The 15,694-nt window shown below is 44.7% G+C and overlaps 1 protein-coding gene across 2 annotated transcripts in view; it reads right to left on the reverse strand.

The window, feature by feature from the left end:
• Nucleotides 1–15,596, reverse strand: part of STYXL1 (serine/threonine/tyrosine interacting-like 1) — a 67,160-nt gene extending 51,564 nt beyond the window's left edge. Inside the window, exons 1-2 of one of the 2 annotated variants that reach the window (XM_006773383.2) lie at nt 15,405–15,596; nt 3,669–3,772 (exon numbers count right to left, since the gene is read on the reverse strand). In XM_006773383.2, the coding sequence (XP_006773446.1) occupies nt 3,669–3,771 (103 nt within the window). In that variant the 5' untranslated portion in view covers nt 3,772; nt 15,405–15,596. The remainder of the gene's footprint in view (nt 1–3,668; nt 3,773–15,404) is intronic. The other variant, XM_015570272.1, reaches the window with a different exon arrangement.
• Nucleotides 15,597–15,694: the final 98 nt, after the last annotated feature.

Below are 15,694 nucleotides of genomic sequence, written 5' to 3' on the forward strand. Positions count from 1 at the left end.
GCTGAGTGACACAAAGGATGCTGGAGTCCTAGGTATTCCTCTTAAAGGGCCAGCACAAGGACTTACTCAGACTCACTCACTCCAAGCTCCAGTGCTGGGGCAGCAGTTTTAAAGGCTCCAGGTACATACAGGGAGGAACTATATTGTCTGGCATCAGGGCAAGAACTGGGGGGCAACTTTCTCCTAGAAAAAAATGCTGGCAGAGGTCAGTGTTCTTATGCTGAGACCTTCCCTCACCACAGTGCCAACAGTCAGGTGCCATATCTGAGTTTCCATCAACCTGGCCCACTGTTCACCTGGCCCTGGTGACTCCCTTAAACCCCACCCCACTCAATTTGCAGTCCCATCCAAGCAGTTTGCAGTGGCCTTTCAATACAAATAGCCTATCCTGGCTCAGGCTTCAGATTTTTCTAAAATCTCTCAAACACGCAGCAGTTGGCCTCAGCATGTCCAATACCTCTCAATAAGAGGCCTCAGGCCCAGCACTGGTAGCAGGCTGCCTTGGTTCACAGCTTGTCCTCTCCTGAGCACCTCCAAGCCCCAAACAAGTAGAAGCCATCTGCAGATCACTCTGTAGCTTGTGTCGGGAGGCCTCAGGCAAGGCAGTAGGTGACGTTGCACCTCCTGGGAGGCACTAGAGCCAGTGCACCCAGTGGTAGCTTTAGACCACGCCAGATTACAACCCTACCACATCCACGAGTGACACACTCAAGGGGCAGACTTGGAGAGCAGTAGAGCCCCAATGAAGCAAGTCCTGCTCCACAGGGGGGTCTCCTGCACATCAGCTCTTCCACTGTAGTTGCAGCTGATCTGCACAGGTGAGTGGCCTGGGGATCAATATCTCCCAGTGATACCAACAGCAATCAAGGCTCAACTACAACAGGACCATGCACACAGCCCACACAGGGGCACACCTAGAGTGCTCAGATCAGTTGACTGGGGAAGCTGAGCCACTGGGTCCCATAGGACACCTACTGCACAAGGCCACTCTACAAATTCCAGGAGACATAGCAGCTCTACCCAATACATAGAAACAGATACAAGGAAACAGCCAAAATGCAGAGACAAAGAAACATCACAAAGAACAGAAGAAATCTTCAGAAAAAGAACTAAGTGAAATGGAAGCAAACAAACTATCATATACAGAGTTCAAAACAATGATTATAAGGATGCTCAAGAAACTTAATGAGATCTTCAGGGAACTTAGTGACAACTGCAAGGAACTTAGAGAGAACATCAACGACATAAAAAAGGACCAGTCAGAAATGAAGCACACACTAACTGAAATGAAGAATAATTTACAGGGAATCATCAACAGTAGAGGATGCAGAGAATCAAATCAGCGATTTGGAATATGAGGAAGAAAAAAACACCCAATTAGAATGGCAAAAAGAAAAAAGAATCCAGAAATATGAAGATAGTGTAAGGAGCCTCTGGGACAACTTCAAGTGTACCAACATTTGCATCATAGGGACGCTGGAAGGAGAAGAAAGGGAGCAAGAAATTGAAAACCTATTTGAAAATATAATGACAGAAAACTTCCCTTACCTGGTGAAAGAAATAGACATAAAAGTCCAGGAAGCCCAGGGAGTCCCAAAATAGAGGAACCCAAACAGGCCCACACCAAAACACATAATTAAAATGCCCAGGTCAAAGACAGAATCTTAAAAGCAGCAAGAGAAAAACAGTTACCTATAAGGGAGCGCCCATAATACTGTCAGCTTATTTCTCAACAGAAACATGTAGGCCGGAAGGGAGTGACAAGAAATATTCAGTGATGAAAAGCAAGATCCTACAACCAAGATTACTCTACCCAGCAAAGCTATCATTTAGAATTGAAGGTCAGATAAAGAGCTTCACACATAAGTAAAAGCTAAAGAAGTTCATTACCATCAAACCAGTATTATAAAAAATGTTAAAGGGTCTTCTTTAAGAAGATGATGATGAAGAAAAAAGATAAAAAATATGAACAATAAAATGGCAATGGATACATATCTATCAACAATTGAATCTAAAAATCAAAATAAACAAACAAGGAATCTAATGAAAATAATAAACTGATGATAAAACAGAACCAGATGCATGGAAACATGGGACAGACTAAAGAATCTCGGAGTTAAGGGGAATGGGGAGTGGGAAGAGATTAGCCAAAGAACTTATATGCATATATGCATAGCCCATGGATATAGACAATAGGGTGGTGAAGGCCTGGGTTGGGGCAGGATCCTGATGAAGAGGATAATGCGGGGGGGGGGGAGTAGGGGCATCTGTAATAGTCTCAACAATAAATATTTTTTAAAATATAAATGAATAGAAACAAGTGAAACTAATGTTAGCTGGATAGGAAAGCAAGAGAAGATACTGAGGGTAGGAGCCATGAATTTAACCATGAAAATCATTCTTGTTTCAAAATGAAATAATGGACACAGAATTTCAATTTGGGATAAAAAATAGTTCTGGAGCCAGACAGTGGCAACAGTTGCACAACAATGTGAATGTACTTTAATGTCACTGAACTGTACACTTTAAAATGATAAATTTTATATGTGGCAGGTACAGACGTTATTTGCATACTGCCTTAGACTATCTCGGAATAATATATTTTCTATGGAAGAAAGTAGCTTTAAAAATCAAATTTCAACTTATTGAGAGTAAAGAGAGAGTATTCCCTCTTACCATGGTTCCAAACTTGAGCGTGTATAACAGTCACCTATAAACATGGAGATCATGGGGACCCAGGAATATTATGTTACTTGTTTCCCTGTTCACTGACTTACTTTAAGCCTGTACCATAGGTAGGTAAACTGCTGCACATGAATAAGGAGGGATGCACAAAGTTGTTCATTGCAGCACTATCCATTAGAGCAGGGGTGGGCAAACTTTTTGACTCGAGGGCCACAATGGGTTCTTAAACTGGACCGGATGGCCGGAACAAAAGCATGGATGGAGTGTTTGTGTGAACTAATATAAATTCAAAGTAAACATCATTACATAAAAGGGTATGGTCTTTTCTTTTTTAGTTTTATTCATTTCAAACTACGGCCGGCCTGCGGGCCGTAGTTTGCCCACGGCTGCATTAGAGCCACACAATGCAAGCAACACATTGTAATCAATTAGGAATAGATCCATATCATAACTAACAGTCAAAGTAAATAAATTAGATCTTCACATTTAGACATGGGGGGAATTTTAAAATATAATTTTAAGCCAAAAAAAAGCAAGTTGCATAATGATTGTACATTATGATACTATTTGTATAAATATTTAAACACATTATTTGGGGATACCTGCATATGCAGTAGAAATGTAAAAATATAGAAGCAGTTATCTTTGGGGAGGGAAAGAAGTGGGTTCAGGATGGGATACAGAAGAGGAGTACATCTGTGTATGTAACATTTAATTAATGTTAAATCTGAGTACATGGGTGTTTATTAGTGTTACTATATATTTGTTAGATGTTTGCTATTTTTCACTAAAACAAGAGGACTCAGGAACATCTAGATTTAATCTGGAATGATTTCCAAGTCATGTGAATGAGTAACAGCATTTTACGCTATGCCTAGTAAGTCTAATTTCTAGTCATTTTTTCCTCTATTCCCCAAAATTTTTTGGTTCATCAAAAATAATGCTTGAAGAGTGCTATCCACAAAATATTTTTAAGTACTTACCCAATAAACAGAGATAGTTGGGTTCAGTCAATCTGGATAATTTTGTGACCTGATTCAAGATGTTGTAAAGCTCTATTGGTTCACAGAGAACCAAATCAGCCATCCTATAGGGAAGAAACAACATAAAGCATACGTAGCCAGGACTTATGGTCAAGATGGTGGTGTAAACACAGTACTCACATCATCCTTCCACAATCACATTAATCACGTAAAGCATATTACCTCTTTCTATTTTAAAGTAGAGGCCTGGTGCACAAAAATTCATGCACTTGGGGGGGAGTCTCTCAGCCCGGCCTGCGCCCTCTCACAGTCTGGGAACCCTCAGGGGATGTCCAACTGACAGCTTAGGCCCACTCCCCGGGGGGACTGGGCCTAAGCTGGCAGTCAGACATCCCTCTGGCAGCCTGGGATCCCTTGGGGGATGTCTGACTAACGGTTTAGGTCCACTCCCTGTGGGACCCTGTGGGGAGTGGGCCTAAGCCGTTAGTCAGACATCCATAGCACTGCCATGTCCATTAGTGAGTCATCCATAGCACTGCCTCTCCCACCACCACCCCTGAGCTGGCCAGCCATAAGCCAGCTTCTGGCTGAGCTGTGGGCCCCTTGTGGAAGTGCAATGACCACTAGGGGACAGCTCCTGCATTGAGCATCTGCCCCCTGGTGGTTAGTGCGCATCATAGTGACCGGTCATTCCTGGTTGTTCCACTGTTAGGGTCAATTTGCATATTTCCCTTTTATTACATAGGATGAGTGCTCAAAAAGTTAACATATTGAATTAAACTCTTTCTTAATGCATCTTCAGGCAAAGATTAAAGTAATCATGAACATAATCAGGAAAGCCTCAAAATTCTATAGTGAGCCCTGGCTGCTGTGGCTCCATGGTTTCAAGCATGGTCCCTTACACTGAAACTTTGTGGGCTTGATCCAGTCAGGGCTCACACATGAGGCAGCTGATCAATGTTTTTCTTTCACATCGATGTCTCTCTCTCTCTCTCTCTCTCTCTCTCTCTCTCTCTCTCTCTCTCTCTCTCCATTCCCCTCTCTTTAAAATCAATGAAAAAAATATCCTCAGGTAAGGATTGATAAAAATAAGAATAAATTTTGTAGTGAAATGTGTGTAGAGAATAAAATATTTAACTATATAATAACATATGAACTATATAAATAACAACCAAGCTATAAAATAGTCAACAATTCACTTGTTTTTTTAGCATATAATTACTGAGCACCTACTACATGCCAGGCACTGAAAATAACTGTGGTAAACTAAACCTACCTTCATGAAGGTTACATTCTAGCACGGAATGCAGACACTGGACACAAAATACAAGTAAGAAAAGCACTATAAGAGTGTCAGTGTCCCATGTTGGAGGAGGAGCTAATGAGAGGACCTAACCTAGTTGCGGGAATCAGAGAAGGGCTGTCTGAGATGTGACTGCTAAGCTGAGACAGGAGGCTAGGCAAGACTTAGCCAGAAGAAGAGAGGGTGAAAAAGAAGGCAAGAACATTCAGTACCTGAGAGAGTTCAAGGAGACTGGTGTGGCAACAGCAAGGAGAGAGTAATGAGTGAAGACCCTGAGGAGGCTTATGATAAGGATCCTGAAGGTCAATATTGGATGGAGAATTGCTGATGTGTACTGACAAAACCACCTGGCCAGCTTGGGCCCTAGCTCCTGACTGCAGGGATGAGATACTGGTTCCTGAACATGACTGGTGCTCCAAGGACACTGAAGGGGAAGGACTGGACCTGTGCAGCAACTCCCTGCAGGGAAGCCTCCTTTTAGCAAGGGGTGGAGGCTGCAAGGAGCTGCCCAGCACCAGTAGAAACTGTTGGAGAAGTTGAATCCAGAGGTAGGTAATCTTGATCAAAACAGTTAGGGTCCATTTCAGTTACCAGTATGATGCTCAGGGAGAGCCCAAACCCTTGACACCTCCTCAAGAACTTCTGTTCTCAGCCTCCCCTCCATCAATTTCAACCTCTACATGGATCATTCATATTAGCACACAAACATCCTCTGTATCCATCTTTGTTCTCTTTACAGCAGTACTTCTCAAAAGGGTGGTGTTGAATCACTGTCTCCACTTCCTCAGCTCCAAACTCTCTACATCCTAATCATAGGTGTGCCATTTACTATGGGCTGCCTTATGGTGAGTAATTAGCCTCTGTGTGCCTCAGTTTGCATGTCTGTAAAGTGGGGGTAATATTAGCTTTGCCACTTCTATAAAATGAGCATAATAGTACCTATTTGTAGTGTGTGGGTTAATGAAATTACACATAAGGTATTCTGAGCAGGGAGGAAATAAATGCTCAGTAAGTGTTGGCTATTGGCACAAGTTTCTCCCCTGGAGCTTCTAACCCTATCAAACTACAGAAATTATTCTTATCAAGGTCATCAACAATATCCATCTCACCTAATCCATTAGTCACTCCTCTCTGTGCTCAAATGATGAAGTTTCTTAGCTGCATTTACCCCAGTTGAGCATTCCTCCTTCCCCAGTACTCTCCACTTCCCGAAGTCCACACACACACATACTAGTACTCTCCAGGCTTCCCTATCTCTTGGACTGCTCCTGCTGTCTTCTTTTATGGGAGGCTCTATCTTTACGTAAGAATGCCCTTGGTCATAGTCACCTTTCTTCTCTAGCTATACTTTCATTCTAGGAAAGGGCTTCTCAACCTCAGCAGGACGGATATTTGAGGCCTATCTTCTGTTGTGGGGGCTGACCTGTACTTCGTAGGATGTGTAGCAGCATCCCTGGCCTCCACCCAGTGGTTGCCAGTAGCAAACCTCCCCCAATCCGGCTGTAACAACCAAAAAAGTTTCCAGAAGTTGCCAAATGTTCCCTGGAAGAAGAGATATCAAAAACCCATTCATAGGATTACTGCCACATCACCTTTTTCAATTGCCATTTTCTCTTCTTTTGAATTTGAACTCTGGAGTGTTATTGTTATACTGTTATATGGTTTGGGAGATTAAGGGTTTCTTTTTTGTTTGTTAGGATGCTCTGATCTGACATTTGACATGAAAACAAAGTACTAGATGCTCTTTTGACTTCCATCAATGAGATGGGGAAAATATAACAGTTCTTGGTAACGTCCTTTATAATAATGGTTTGATTTTTTTTATTTCAAGAGAATCTTTTTGCCAGTGCTTTTCCCAAGTTTACCCAGTTTCCTTATCACTTGCTATAGATGGCTTTTGTATTCATGCACACTATGTTGCAGGTCTGTTTCATTTAGTAAACTGAAAATTATTGCTTAATTTTAAAAATGCTAGTTGAGAACCACCACTCTAAAATCTAGAGTCTAGCTGATTCATCTCATTCCTGTATACCAATGAGTCCCAAACTGTACCCCTGCTTGATTTCTCCACTGTGCTCAACTTCACTTGGATGCCTAATTAGCATCTCAAATATAACATAACCAATATTGGGCTTTTAATTCACACATGCCCACACCTCCAATGCATGTTGATCGTTTAGTCTTCTCAGTCTCAATAAATAGCACCATTATCTACCTAGTTACATAAGTCCATCCCTAATCCCTGTTTCCCTCCACCCCTCACATCTACTCTATTAGCTCTACTACCTAAATATATTCCAAATCCATCTAGTTCTTTCCATCTCCGGGGTTAACACAGACCAAGATATCATCTCTCTCCTGATGATGGAATACTTGCCAACTGGATTTCTTGCTTTCTCCCTACAGTCTAATCTTCACATGGCAGTCAGAGTGATCTTTTCAAAATATGTTTGTCTTCACCCCACTTGTCATTACCTGATATTATCACTCATTGTTGGTTTTATCAACAGTCTCCTCCCACTGGAATGTATGGCTTGTTAGGACAGGGACCTTGTCCTTCTTGCTCACTACTATGGTAACCAATGGGGCCTTCTTGACATGATGTCATACATATAGATTCCACGTGTAGGATTCCACATGCAGGTTCTAAAGGATCTCCCCACCCCCACCTCAGGTCAGGTCCTCAGCCTCTGAAAGCCCTGTCTGCAGGCCATTCTGGAAGTGGTGAGTACAGGGGAGAGAAGACAGGCTTTGGGTCTAGTCCAACCACTTTGTTAAGCCAACCTAAAAACTGGCTGCAACCTATCGGGCCTATCGCTCACACCCCATCCTTAAGTTCCCACCTATAGTTCCCCATTACAACCTCCATCACTTTATTCACTAGCCCAAGGGGTTGTCTCTTAGCATCCAGGTAAAAACTCAGCCACAGGGATCAACTTCTTCAGACTTATCTCCTTCCCAGAGAGCACGCTGCCTGGTCAGGCAAGAACTGCCCCTCATGTGCTGGTCAAGTGCAGGGGGATGAGAGCAGTTTCTGAACCTCACAACAGGATTCTAAGAGATGACACAACCCTATGAGCTGAAGATCAGTGGTACCACTAGCCCAGGTGGGTAGAGGGCTGAGAGCTAACATCCCTTTGAACGCTACTCTGAAATCTACAGGATTTAAGATGTTCTGGCTCCACTGTTTGAGCCCTAAGAATATTTTGATATTGCACTTTTACATAAAACTATGAAACTATTTTTGAGATTTTGCCAAAAGTATTTTCCTTAATGGATCCCATGAAGTTAATTTATTCCTTCATTTTATTTTTGTAATATATTTTATTGATTTTTTTACAGAGAGGAAGGGAGATAGTTAGAAACATTGATCAGCCGCCTCCTGCACATCTCCAATGGGGATGTACCCACAACCCAGGTATATGCCCTTGACCAGAATCAAACCTGGGACCTTTCAGTCCACAGGCCAACGCTCTATCCACTGAGCCAAACCGGTTTCGGCTTCCTTGATTTTATATATTTCAGTTAACTAATTCCAATATTCTTCACTTTCCATTTTGTTTAGCCAAGATTATTTTTTCCAAAATCAAGTCTTTTTTTCCATGTGAATTTTATATTAAAGATTTGATTCCTCCATCAGATTTCACTGAGTATGGTTTCTGCCACTGTGAATTTCATTTGTACTGATTATTTCTATCAAGTTGTTTTCAACAGTGGAGTCAAAAGGCAAGTTTAAGACATTACCCTTTGGACTCTTTCAGCACAGCATTGCTCTTCTTAAGAGACTTTTGAGGAGTTTAGTGAGATAGTTCTTGCTGGGTTGATGAAGCATGCAGGTGGGAAGGGAGGTCTGAGGGAGCACTTTCTGCAGATCTGGTTTGATGGAATGAGAGACTGAACTTCTATTAATTGACCCATCAGGGAAATCCACACAACTTTCTGGGTGGCAAGCAAAGCCACCTACTGTCAGGAGAGCAGTGTGCCAGCACAGGCCTTGTCCCAAAACACTAGACATCCACCAGTAAGAAGGTTCTTTACCCTCCCTGTGATGACCTAACTCTAAACCAGGGGACTGTGTATGGCTCTCCCAGTCAGGCCAGAGCAGTTCTGCAGTGGGTCTGGTGAGCTTAGCTCTACTGAGAGCACATCTATATTTGAGGAAAGCAGTCAGTTAGAAGGGGTTGCCATAGCCTGAGACTGAAGGGGAAACTGGGTGGACCCAGCCTTTCTCAATGCCTGGGGCCCTCCATTCTGACTGATTGCATGGCTGTAAGAAGCTAGGTCTGACCCCAGGCTTCTCACAGGAGTTCCCAGACCCTGAGAGCTTAGTCTAATGCTCATCCCAACTGAATCTGGGTGGGTACAATTGATGGGCATTGGCTTCTGGTGGAAAAGGAATATCACTTATTGCCCCTGGAGAAGCCAGACAGACCATGAACTTCACTTTGGACTCTTGACTTAGACTGAGCAGGGACCAGAGAGAGAACTGCACAGACATGAGTCAGGGTCCACAGCCAGCCCCATTACCCCCTGGTTCTCTGCGGGAAACTGAGGCTGTGCCAGGATGACCAAGGCTTAAATACAGTGGCACATATCAATACCCTCACTTGCAAACTGAGGCAGTAATACACAATAGAAAGGCTACAGGATTGTTACAGTGAGATAACTGATATAAATTGCCTAGTACTGACTCTGGCATAGAGTGGGAGCTTAGGAAACAGAAGTTCCTTTATTCCTATCCTCCTCTCTTTTCAACTTCACCTAGGAGCCAGTGATGGCTACAAATCCAACAGACAGAAAGCACCCTTCAAAGAATCTCAGGCCAAATACCATAGCAGGATCGGGTCAAGCTTATAAGTGAGTAGAGGCTTGGTGCACAAAATTCATGCATGGGTAGGGTCCTCAGGCCTGGCTGGTAATCAGGGCTGATCTATGGGGTGACCGGCGGGGTAATCAGGGGGTCCCTTGGCTGGCCAGGGGCCTGTGGACTGGGGGGAAGCTCCTGCGTTGAGCATCTGCACCCTGGTGGTCAGTGAGCATCATAGCGACTAGTCGTTCCACCAGTCATTCCACCGTTTGGTCGATTTGCATATTAGGCTTTTATTATATAGGATAGGGACCAAGGGTGTTGCCCAAGGATCTGATACAGTCTTTCCTTGATCCCAGCCTAACACTTCTTATGCTGAACTTTGAAAGCTAGAGGTCATAGTCCCAGGCCACAATACCCAGAGCTTCAGAGGATTTGAAAGTGGTATGGAAATCTCTTGTTTCAGAGGGGCACCAGGTCCTATTAGTGATTGCCAGTATCTCTGTATTTTAGAAGTATCAGGTATGGGCCTGAAGTCTAGACCCAGCTGCTCACATCCCTATCCCTTATCTTCTATCTTACTTTCACTTCCATGTCCCCAAATCTAGGCTCACTGCATCCGAGAGGTACCTAGTGGTCTCGTGAAGTTGACAGGTCTACCTATGCAGCAAATCAGTTGTCAGAGATAAGTGCTGGTGAACTGCAATACCATCTCCCAAAAGCTGTGGCCACCATGTCTGGTCTCACCTCCTCCAACTCTGCCTCCAGCACTTGTTTCTCCCCTGCTCTATGATGGGCTTAGGCCTCACCTTCTGCTCCTTACATGGGTCCTTGGCCCTGACAGGCTCTGGACTCAGTTTTTCTCTCATTTCCCTGACCTCTGACTGGTCTGGAAGACTGAAGGTGTTGTTCCTGACTTAGCTCTATCACCATCAATGACTCTAAGCTCTTGGGAGCTCTTTGCCAGCAACTTCCTGCTGCCTCTACTCTGCCAGTCCATAACCTTATAGTTGCTGTACTGGAATGTATCTTGGAGAGTCAAATCCTTTTGACTTTAAGCAGGAAGGGGCCACAACTAAAAGTTAAATCTATCTATCTAAATATGGTGCTGTTTTAAAATATGTGTCCCCATTTTCCAATACCCTAGAGGAAAATAAAGAAAACTATCACGCAAGGTGGAATGATTACCACCTCTCTCTTTGTTTTAGCTCCAAGGTTCTGAAAAGAAAGATTTAAAATATTTCATTTGAGGTACGATTTTAGGGTTGAAGAGAAAATAGGTTATTATACAATATGTGACCTAATAGCAAACATCTAATAGCTCATAAACACGGTCTAAGCCTAAAGTACAAAATGGTCAGTATATGTGGATATGTGTGGCTTGTCTTCGTATGGGATTAGGGCAAGGTGGGTATCAATATATTTGTATATTGTGTATAAAAATATACAATGAAGACCATGCAAAATGAATCTATGGTGACAGGAAGTAGCTGTCTTGGGGAACTGATGAAAATAATCATGAGAAAACTTTCTGGAATGAAGATATCCTGCCACATGTTTGGGGTGGACGTTACAAGGTTATAAATGGACAAGACCCACCAACTGAACACTTAAGATTGGTATACTGTATCATATATGACAATCAAAACTAAAAATAAATCCCCTGTGTAGATATATGTGTTTATGTGTTCAAAGATGGGAATACGGCCCTAGCCAGTGTGGCTCAATGGATAGAGCGTCAGCCTGTGGACCAAAGGGTCCCGGGTTCAATTCTAGTCAAGGGCATGTACCTTGATTGCAAGCTCCTCCCTGGCCCAGGCCCTGGCTGGAATTCATGCAGTAGGCAACCAATTGATGTATTTCTCTCACATCAATGTTTGTCTCTGTCTTTCCCTCTCTCTTCCTCTCTCCCTAAAAATCAATGGAAAAATATCATCAGGTGAGGATTAAAAAAAAAAAAAGATGTGAATACACATATGCATATATGGATATGAGTCTGTAGCCCAACTTGTATGTCCATGACCTTGGTGTGGGATCTGGGCATAGGAAACGATGAGGACTTGGACACACAGAAAGTACACACCACAGAACTTCAGCTTGGCTCCCATAACCACCAGTGAACCCTTTTTTCATCATTTCTCATTTGTCCAGGATTTCCCCAAGGCCTACAACTCTTATCCAAACCTCTTCACCTCCCTTGAGTCCTTATTGAGCAACTTCTCTATAATTTTCTAGTTCTACCTGGAAAGGTTAAAGACACTGGGTATGGAAGGCCCTCCCCCACCTACTGCCTCTGACTGCCCTTCCAGCTTTCTCCCAGAGAGATAAGCATCCTTTGACCTAATCCTTCCCCTCCCCATTCCCCTTAGCCCCCTCCTTTCAGCACCCTTCTTTCTTTTTTCATAATTCATGTCTCACAAGTTTGAAACACAAGTTTCAAACATTCCCAATTCATGAAACTAGAATAGCTTAGACTGTGCCCTCTGAAGCTTATCCAGGCACAGAAGCTGGTGGCAGGCCCTAGCCTGGAAGAGTCTGAGGCAACTGCATTGAAATGGTCTGCACCCCCATAATTTGTTGAGGCAAAAGATGCATTAGTGTTCCCTATAGACCAGATGTGGCCCAGGCAGGAGAGAGGGCTAACTAGAAGCCATGTTAAATGGACTTTGCCTAGGAGGAGCGACCTGGAGGGCCAAGGGACCAATTGCAAGGGATTTCAGAAACCTGGGGCTGAGGGAGCAACTGAAAGCAGCAAGACAAGTGTAACCCCTAGGTCAAGGAAACTGCAGTTAAGAGAGACCCAGGAGGAAAGAATCAGACTACTAATGCCACATGACAAAGGGAACTTTCCTGCCCCATCTCTACTCTTACATACCCCTCCACCAATATTAATGGGTCTGAAGCCTCAGTCTGCATGGTGTGGTGGTACAGGGGAGATGAGCAAGCAAGATGGAGAAATACAGAAATCAACCACCCTCCTCTGGAAAGGTAAGAGCCTAACGAAAGCTAGAGAAGGAGAGTTGCTTTAATTTTGAATTAAATTCAGAATTTTTACTATTAATGTGAACTAGACATTTAGGCTATTGCAATGAGTCTGTCCTGGTGACTAGAAGTAATCCAAGGGCAACCAAATATATCAAGAAAGAGTGGGGATGAAGACATAAATCTGTTTTATGATGCACTCGGCTTCTTGAATACAGCCCTGTATGTTCAGTGAAACAGTTACATGGGCGAAGCAGAGCATAGCACCTGGCACAGTCAATGCTTTGATACAGCAGCTGTTAAGACTGTTGTGAACAATCTTGGGACTTAAAGGGAAGCAGATAGGAGCTGACTGTAAAGACAGCTTTGTTGTCAAGTTGTTTGGAATGGCCCCAGTAAAGGACTTAGGAGGTAGAGAGTTGTGGAGATGAAGATAGGGTTAACTTGACAGGGATGGGGAGGGTATTGAGCCCCATCTGTGGGAGTGAGTCTGAGAATCTGTGATTCTAGCTTCTCTCTCATGGCCTTAACTTTCCCTTCAAGAGGGATGACTTCAGGCCTGGCCTCTCTCCTGAGTTTCAATCCCACATATCTTCTTAGAAATAACTCCCCACTTGTCTACTGTTATTTCTATATGGATAACTCACCATCCCTTCCAATTCAGCCCATCTTAAATGGAGCTCTTTATTTTCTCCAGCCAGCTCTCCTTCCACACTACCCCTGAACTCCATTTCTATATAGATATACTTCTCTCCGGCTGATTCCCCACATTGCTTCATTTCTTAAGCCCTTAAGACTGTTCCCTCTTTGGCCCCATGTTCTCCATTTCTATGAACACCATCATCGCTCAGATCTTGATCTCATAAGATAGCCTCCTACACAATCTCCCTGCCCTCACGTTTTCCCCTTGGAGCCCTTAGCATGCCCAGGTCAGTCTAATCTTCACAGTTGGTGGTGGCAACAGAAAAGCCTTTGATAAACACTTGCTTCCCAAGAAATAAAATACAAACTTCTCAGCTAATGTTCACAGGTCTTACACAATCTGGTTTTTCCAACCTGCTTTTTCCAGCTTTATGTAAAACCATTCAACTCTCCCCAAGTTCAAAGCATCACTCTCAGCCTGGTTAATGCTGGACAATAAAGACACAGAGATGAAAGACATACCTGACTCAAAGTGCTCAAAGTTCTAGTGGTAAGACAGAGAGGTAAATAATTAACCAGAGAATGTGGTCAATGGCAAGATAGAGGACACTGCTTGTTCGCATCCCCATTCCATCAGAAGTTATCATTCACTGTCCCCTGAATATAGGCCTAGGCTTTCCTACCTCCAGGGTTTTCTTTGGGCTCTTTCCTCCTTTAAACACTTTCCACTGTAAAAGGTCCAGCTCCTAGTGCCCTCTCCTTTGAGAATTCCAATGCCCAGGCAAGGATCTCTCCCTCCTCTGGAGCTGAATCGGCCCACTGAGTAGTCCTACTCTTCCTGTACATCTCTCAGCTTAGATGTTTCATCCTCCGGAGGTCCTCTCTCACACAGGCCCCACACACACCCCAAATCTGGGTTAGATACACCACCTCAGTGTTCCCATGGTGCCTCGTAACTCTCCTAGTGTTGCCCACATCATGCTGCTTGCCATTTACCTCTCTTTCTCACTAGATGCTGAGTGTCTTAAAGGCATAAAATGTGTGGATCTTGTTCACAGGGGAACACCCAGCTCCAAGACTGGGCTAACATATCTTAGTAGCTCAATAAACAAGTGGAAGGGAGGGAGGAAATAGTGAACCAGTCACCATACACTACCTTGTCTTTAGCACGAATGGGAATTGTTCTTTTAATCTTTGCTTTCCTAACTAGCTGCTTCCAAGCAAGCTTAGTCATAGATACACACACACACACACACACACACACACACACACACACACGCCCGCCCCACCCTTCCCCACCAACCCACACTGGGATTGTGCATTCCTCTCTGAAGGCAACAAACTGCAGCAAATCTACCTGCCCCACTTGAGTCTGAACTTTTTGCCGGCAAGGATCCTTTGTATGCCCAGGAAATAGCAGCGGGGAGGGGGGAAATGAAGCTTAAATTGAACTTATCAACTCCCTTTGAGCAGGAACCACATCGTTACTTTCTGTCTGAGTAAACTCTGAACAAAGCCCCTTAACTGCAGCCACAGTTTCTTCGTCCCCAGAGCAGAAACAATGCGGTCGTGTTCCCAGCATTGCTGGCACACCGGACGGGCAGGGACTGGGTGAAAACAGAAGTTACCTAGATACCCGTTCCTTCCTCTGTCACCCGGGGCTGCTGTCCTGTAAAGCTCGTCCAACAGGGCCTAGCCCTAGACTCTAGAGCTAAGTCGGGGCTCACCGTCGCTCATTCTCAGCTGCGGTGCCCCAGAGGGACAGGGGGTGGGCGGCACGTGAGTGTGAGAAAGGGGTGCAGGAGAGGGACAGATTCAAGGAGCCCCCATCCTGCCACCCCACCTCTGGGACTCTCAACCTCTCCTCCCCGCCCCTTTCCTTTCCAGGGGCAGGGGTGGCGGGTTCGGCTGCGGTCAGGGGGGCTCGGACCGCACCCAGTCCGCCAGGCCGGCTGCGGGACTGGTGGCCGGTCTCCCTGCCAGAGTCTGTCTGGAGCCCCACCTGGAAAATGGCTCCTCTAAGGCTCTTCCGGCCTAAACCCCGTCCTCTTGCACCTCTTGGGAGGGAGTGACTCCCCCAACTCTGACAGCGCTCCCCGCGACCCGCCGCCCAGGGCTCGATTCGAACCAGCCTTAGGCTGCGCTCCCACTGGGTCGGGAGCGTCGTTCCGCCTTCCTGCGGGACAGCAGTGATACCGCGAGATCTGGGAGAGGAGGCGGGGCCGGAAGCTGGGCTCCTCTCGCGATGCCCCGCGGAACGGAGCCAGGAGGCCCTGCATCCTGTGGAGATGG

This window comes from Myotis davidii, unplaced genomic scaffold, assembly GCF_000327345.1.
Source record: "Myotis davidii unplaced genomic scaffold, ASM32734v1 scaffold726, whole genome shotgun sequence".
In the NCBI taxonomy this organism is placed as follows: domain Eukaryota; kingdom Metazoa; phylum Chordata; class Mammalia; order Chiroptera; family Vespertilionidae; genus Myotis; species Myotis davidii.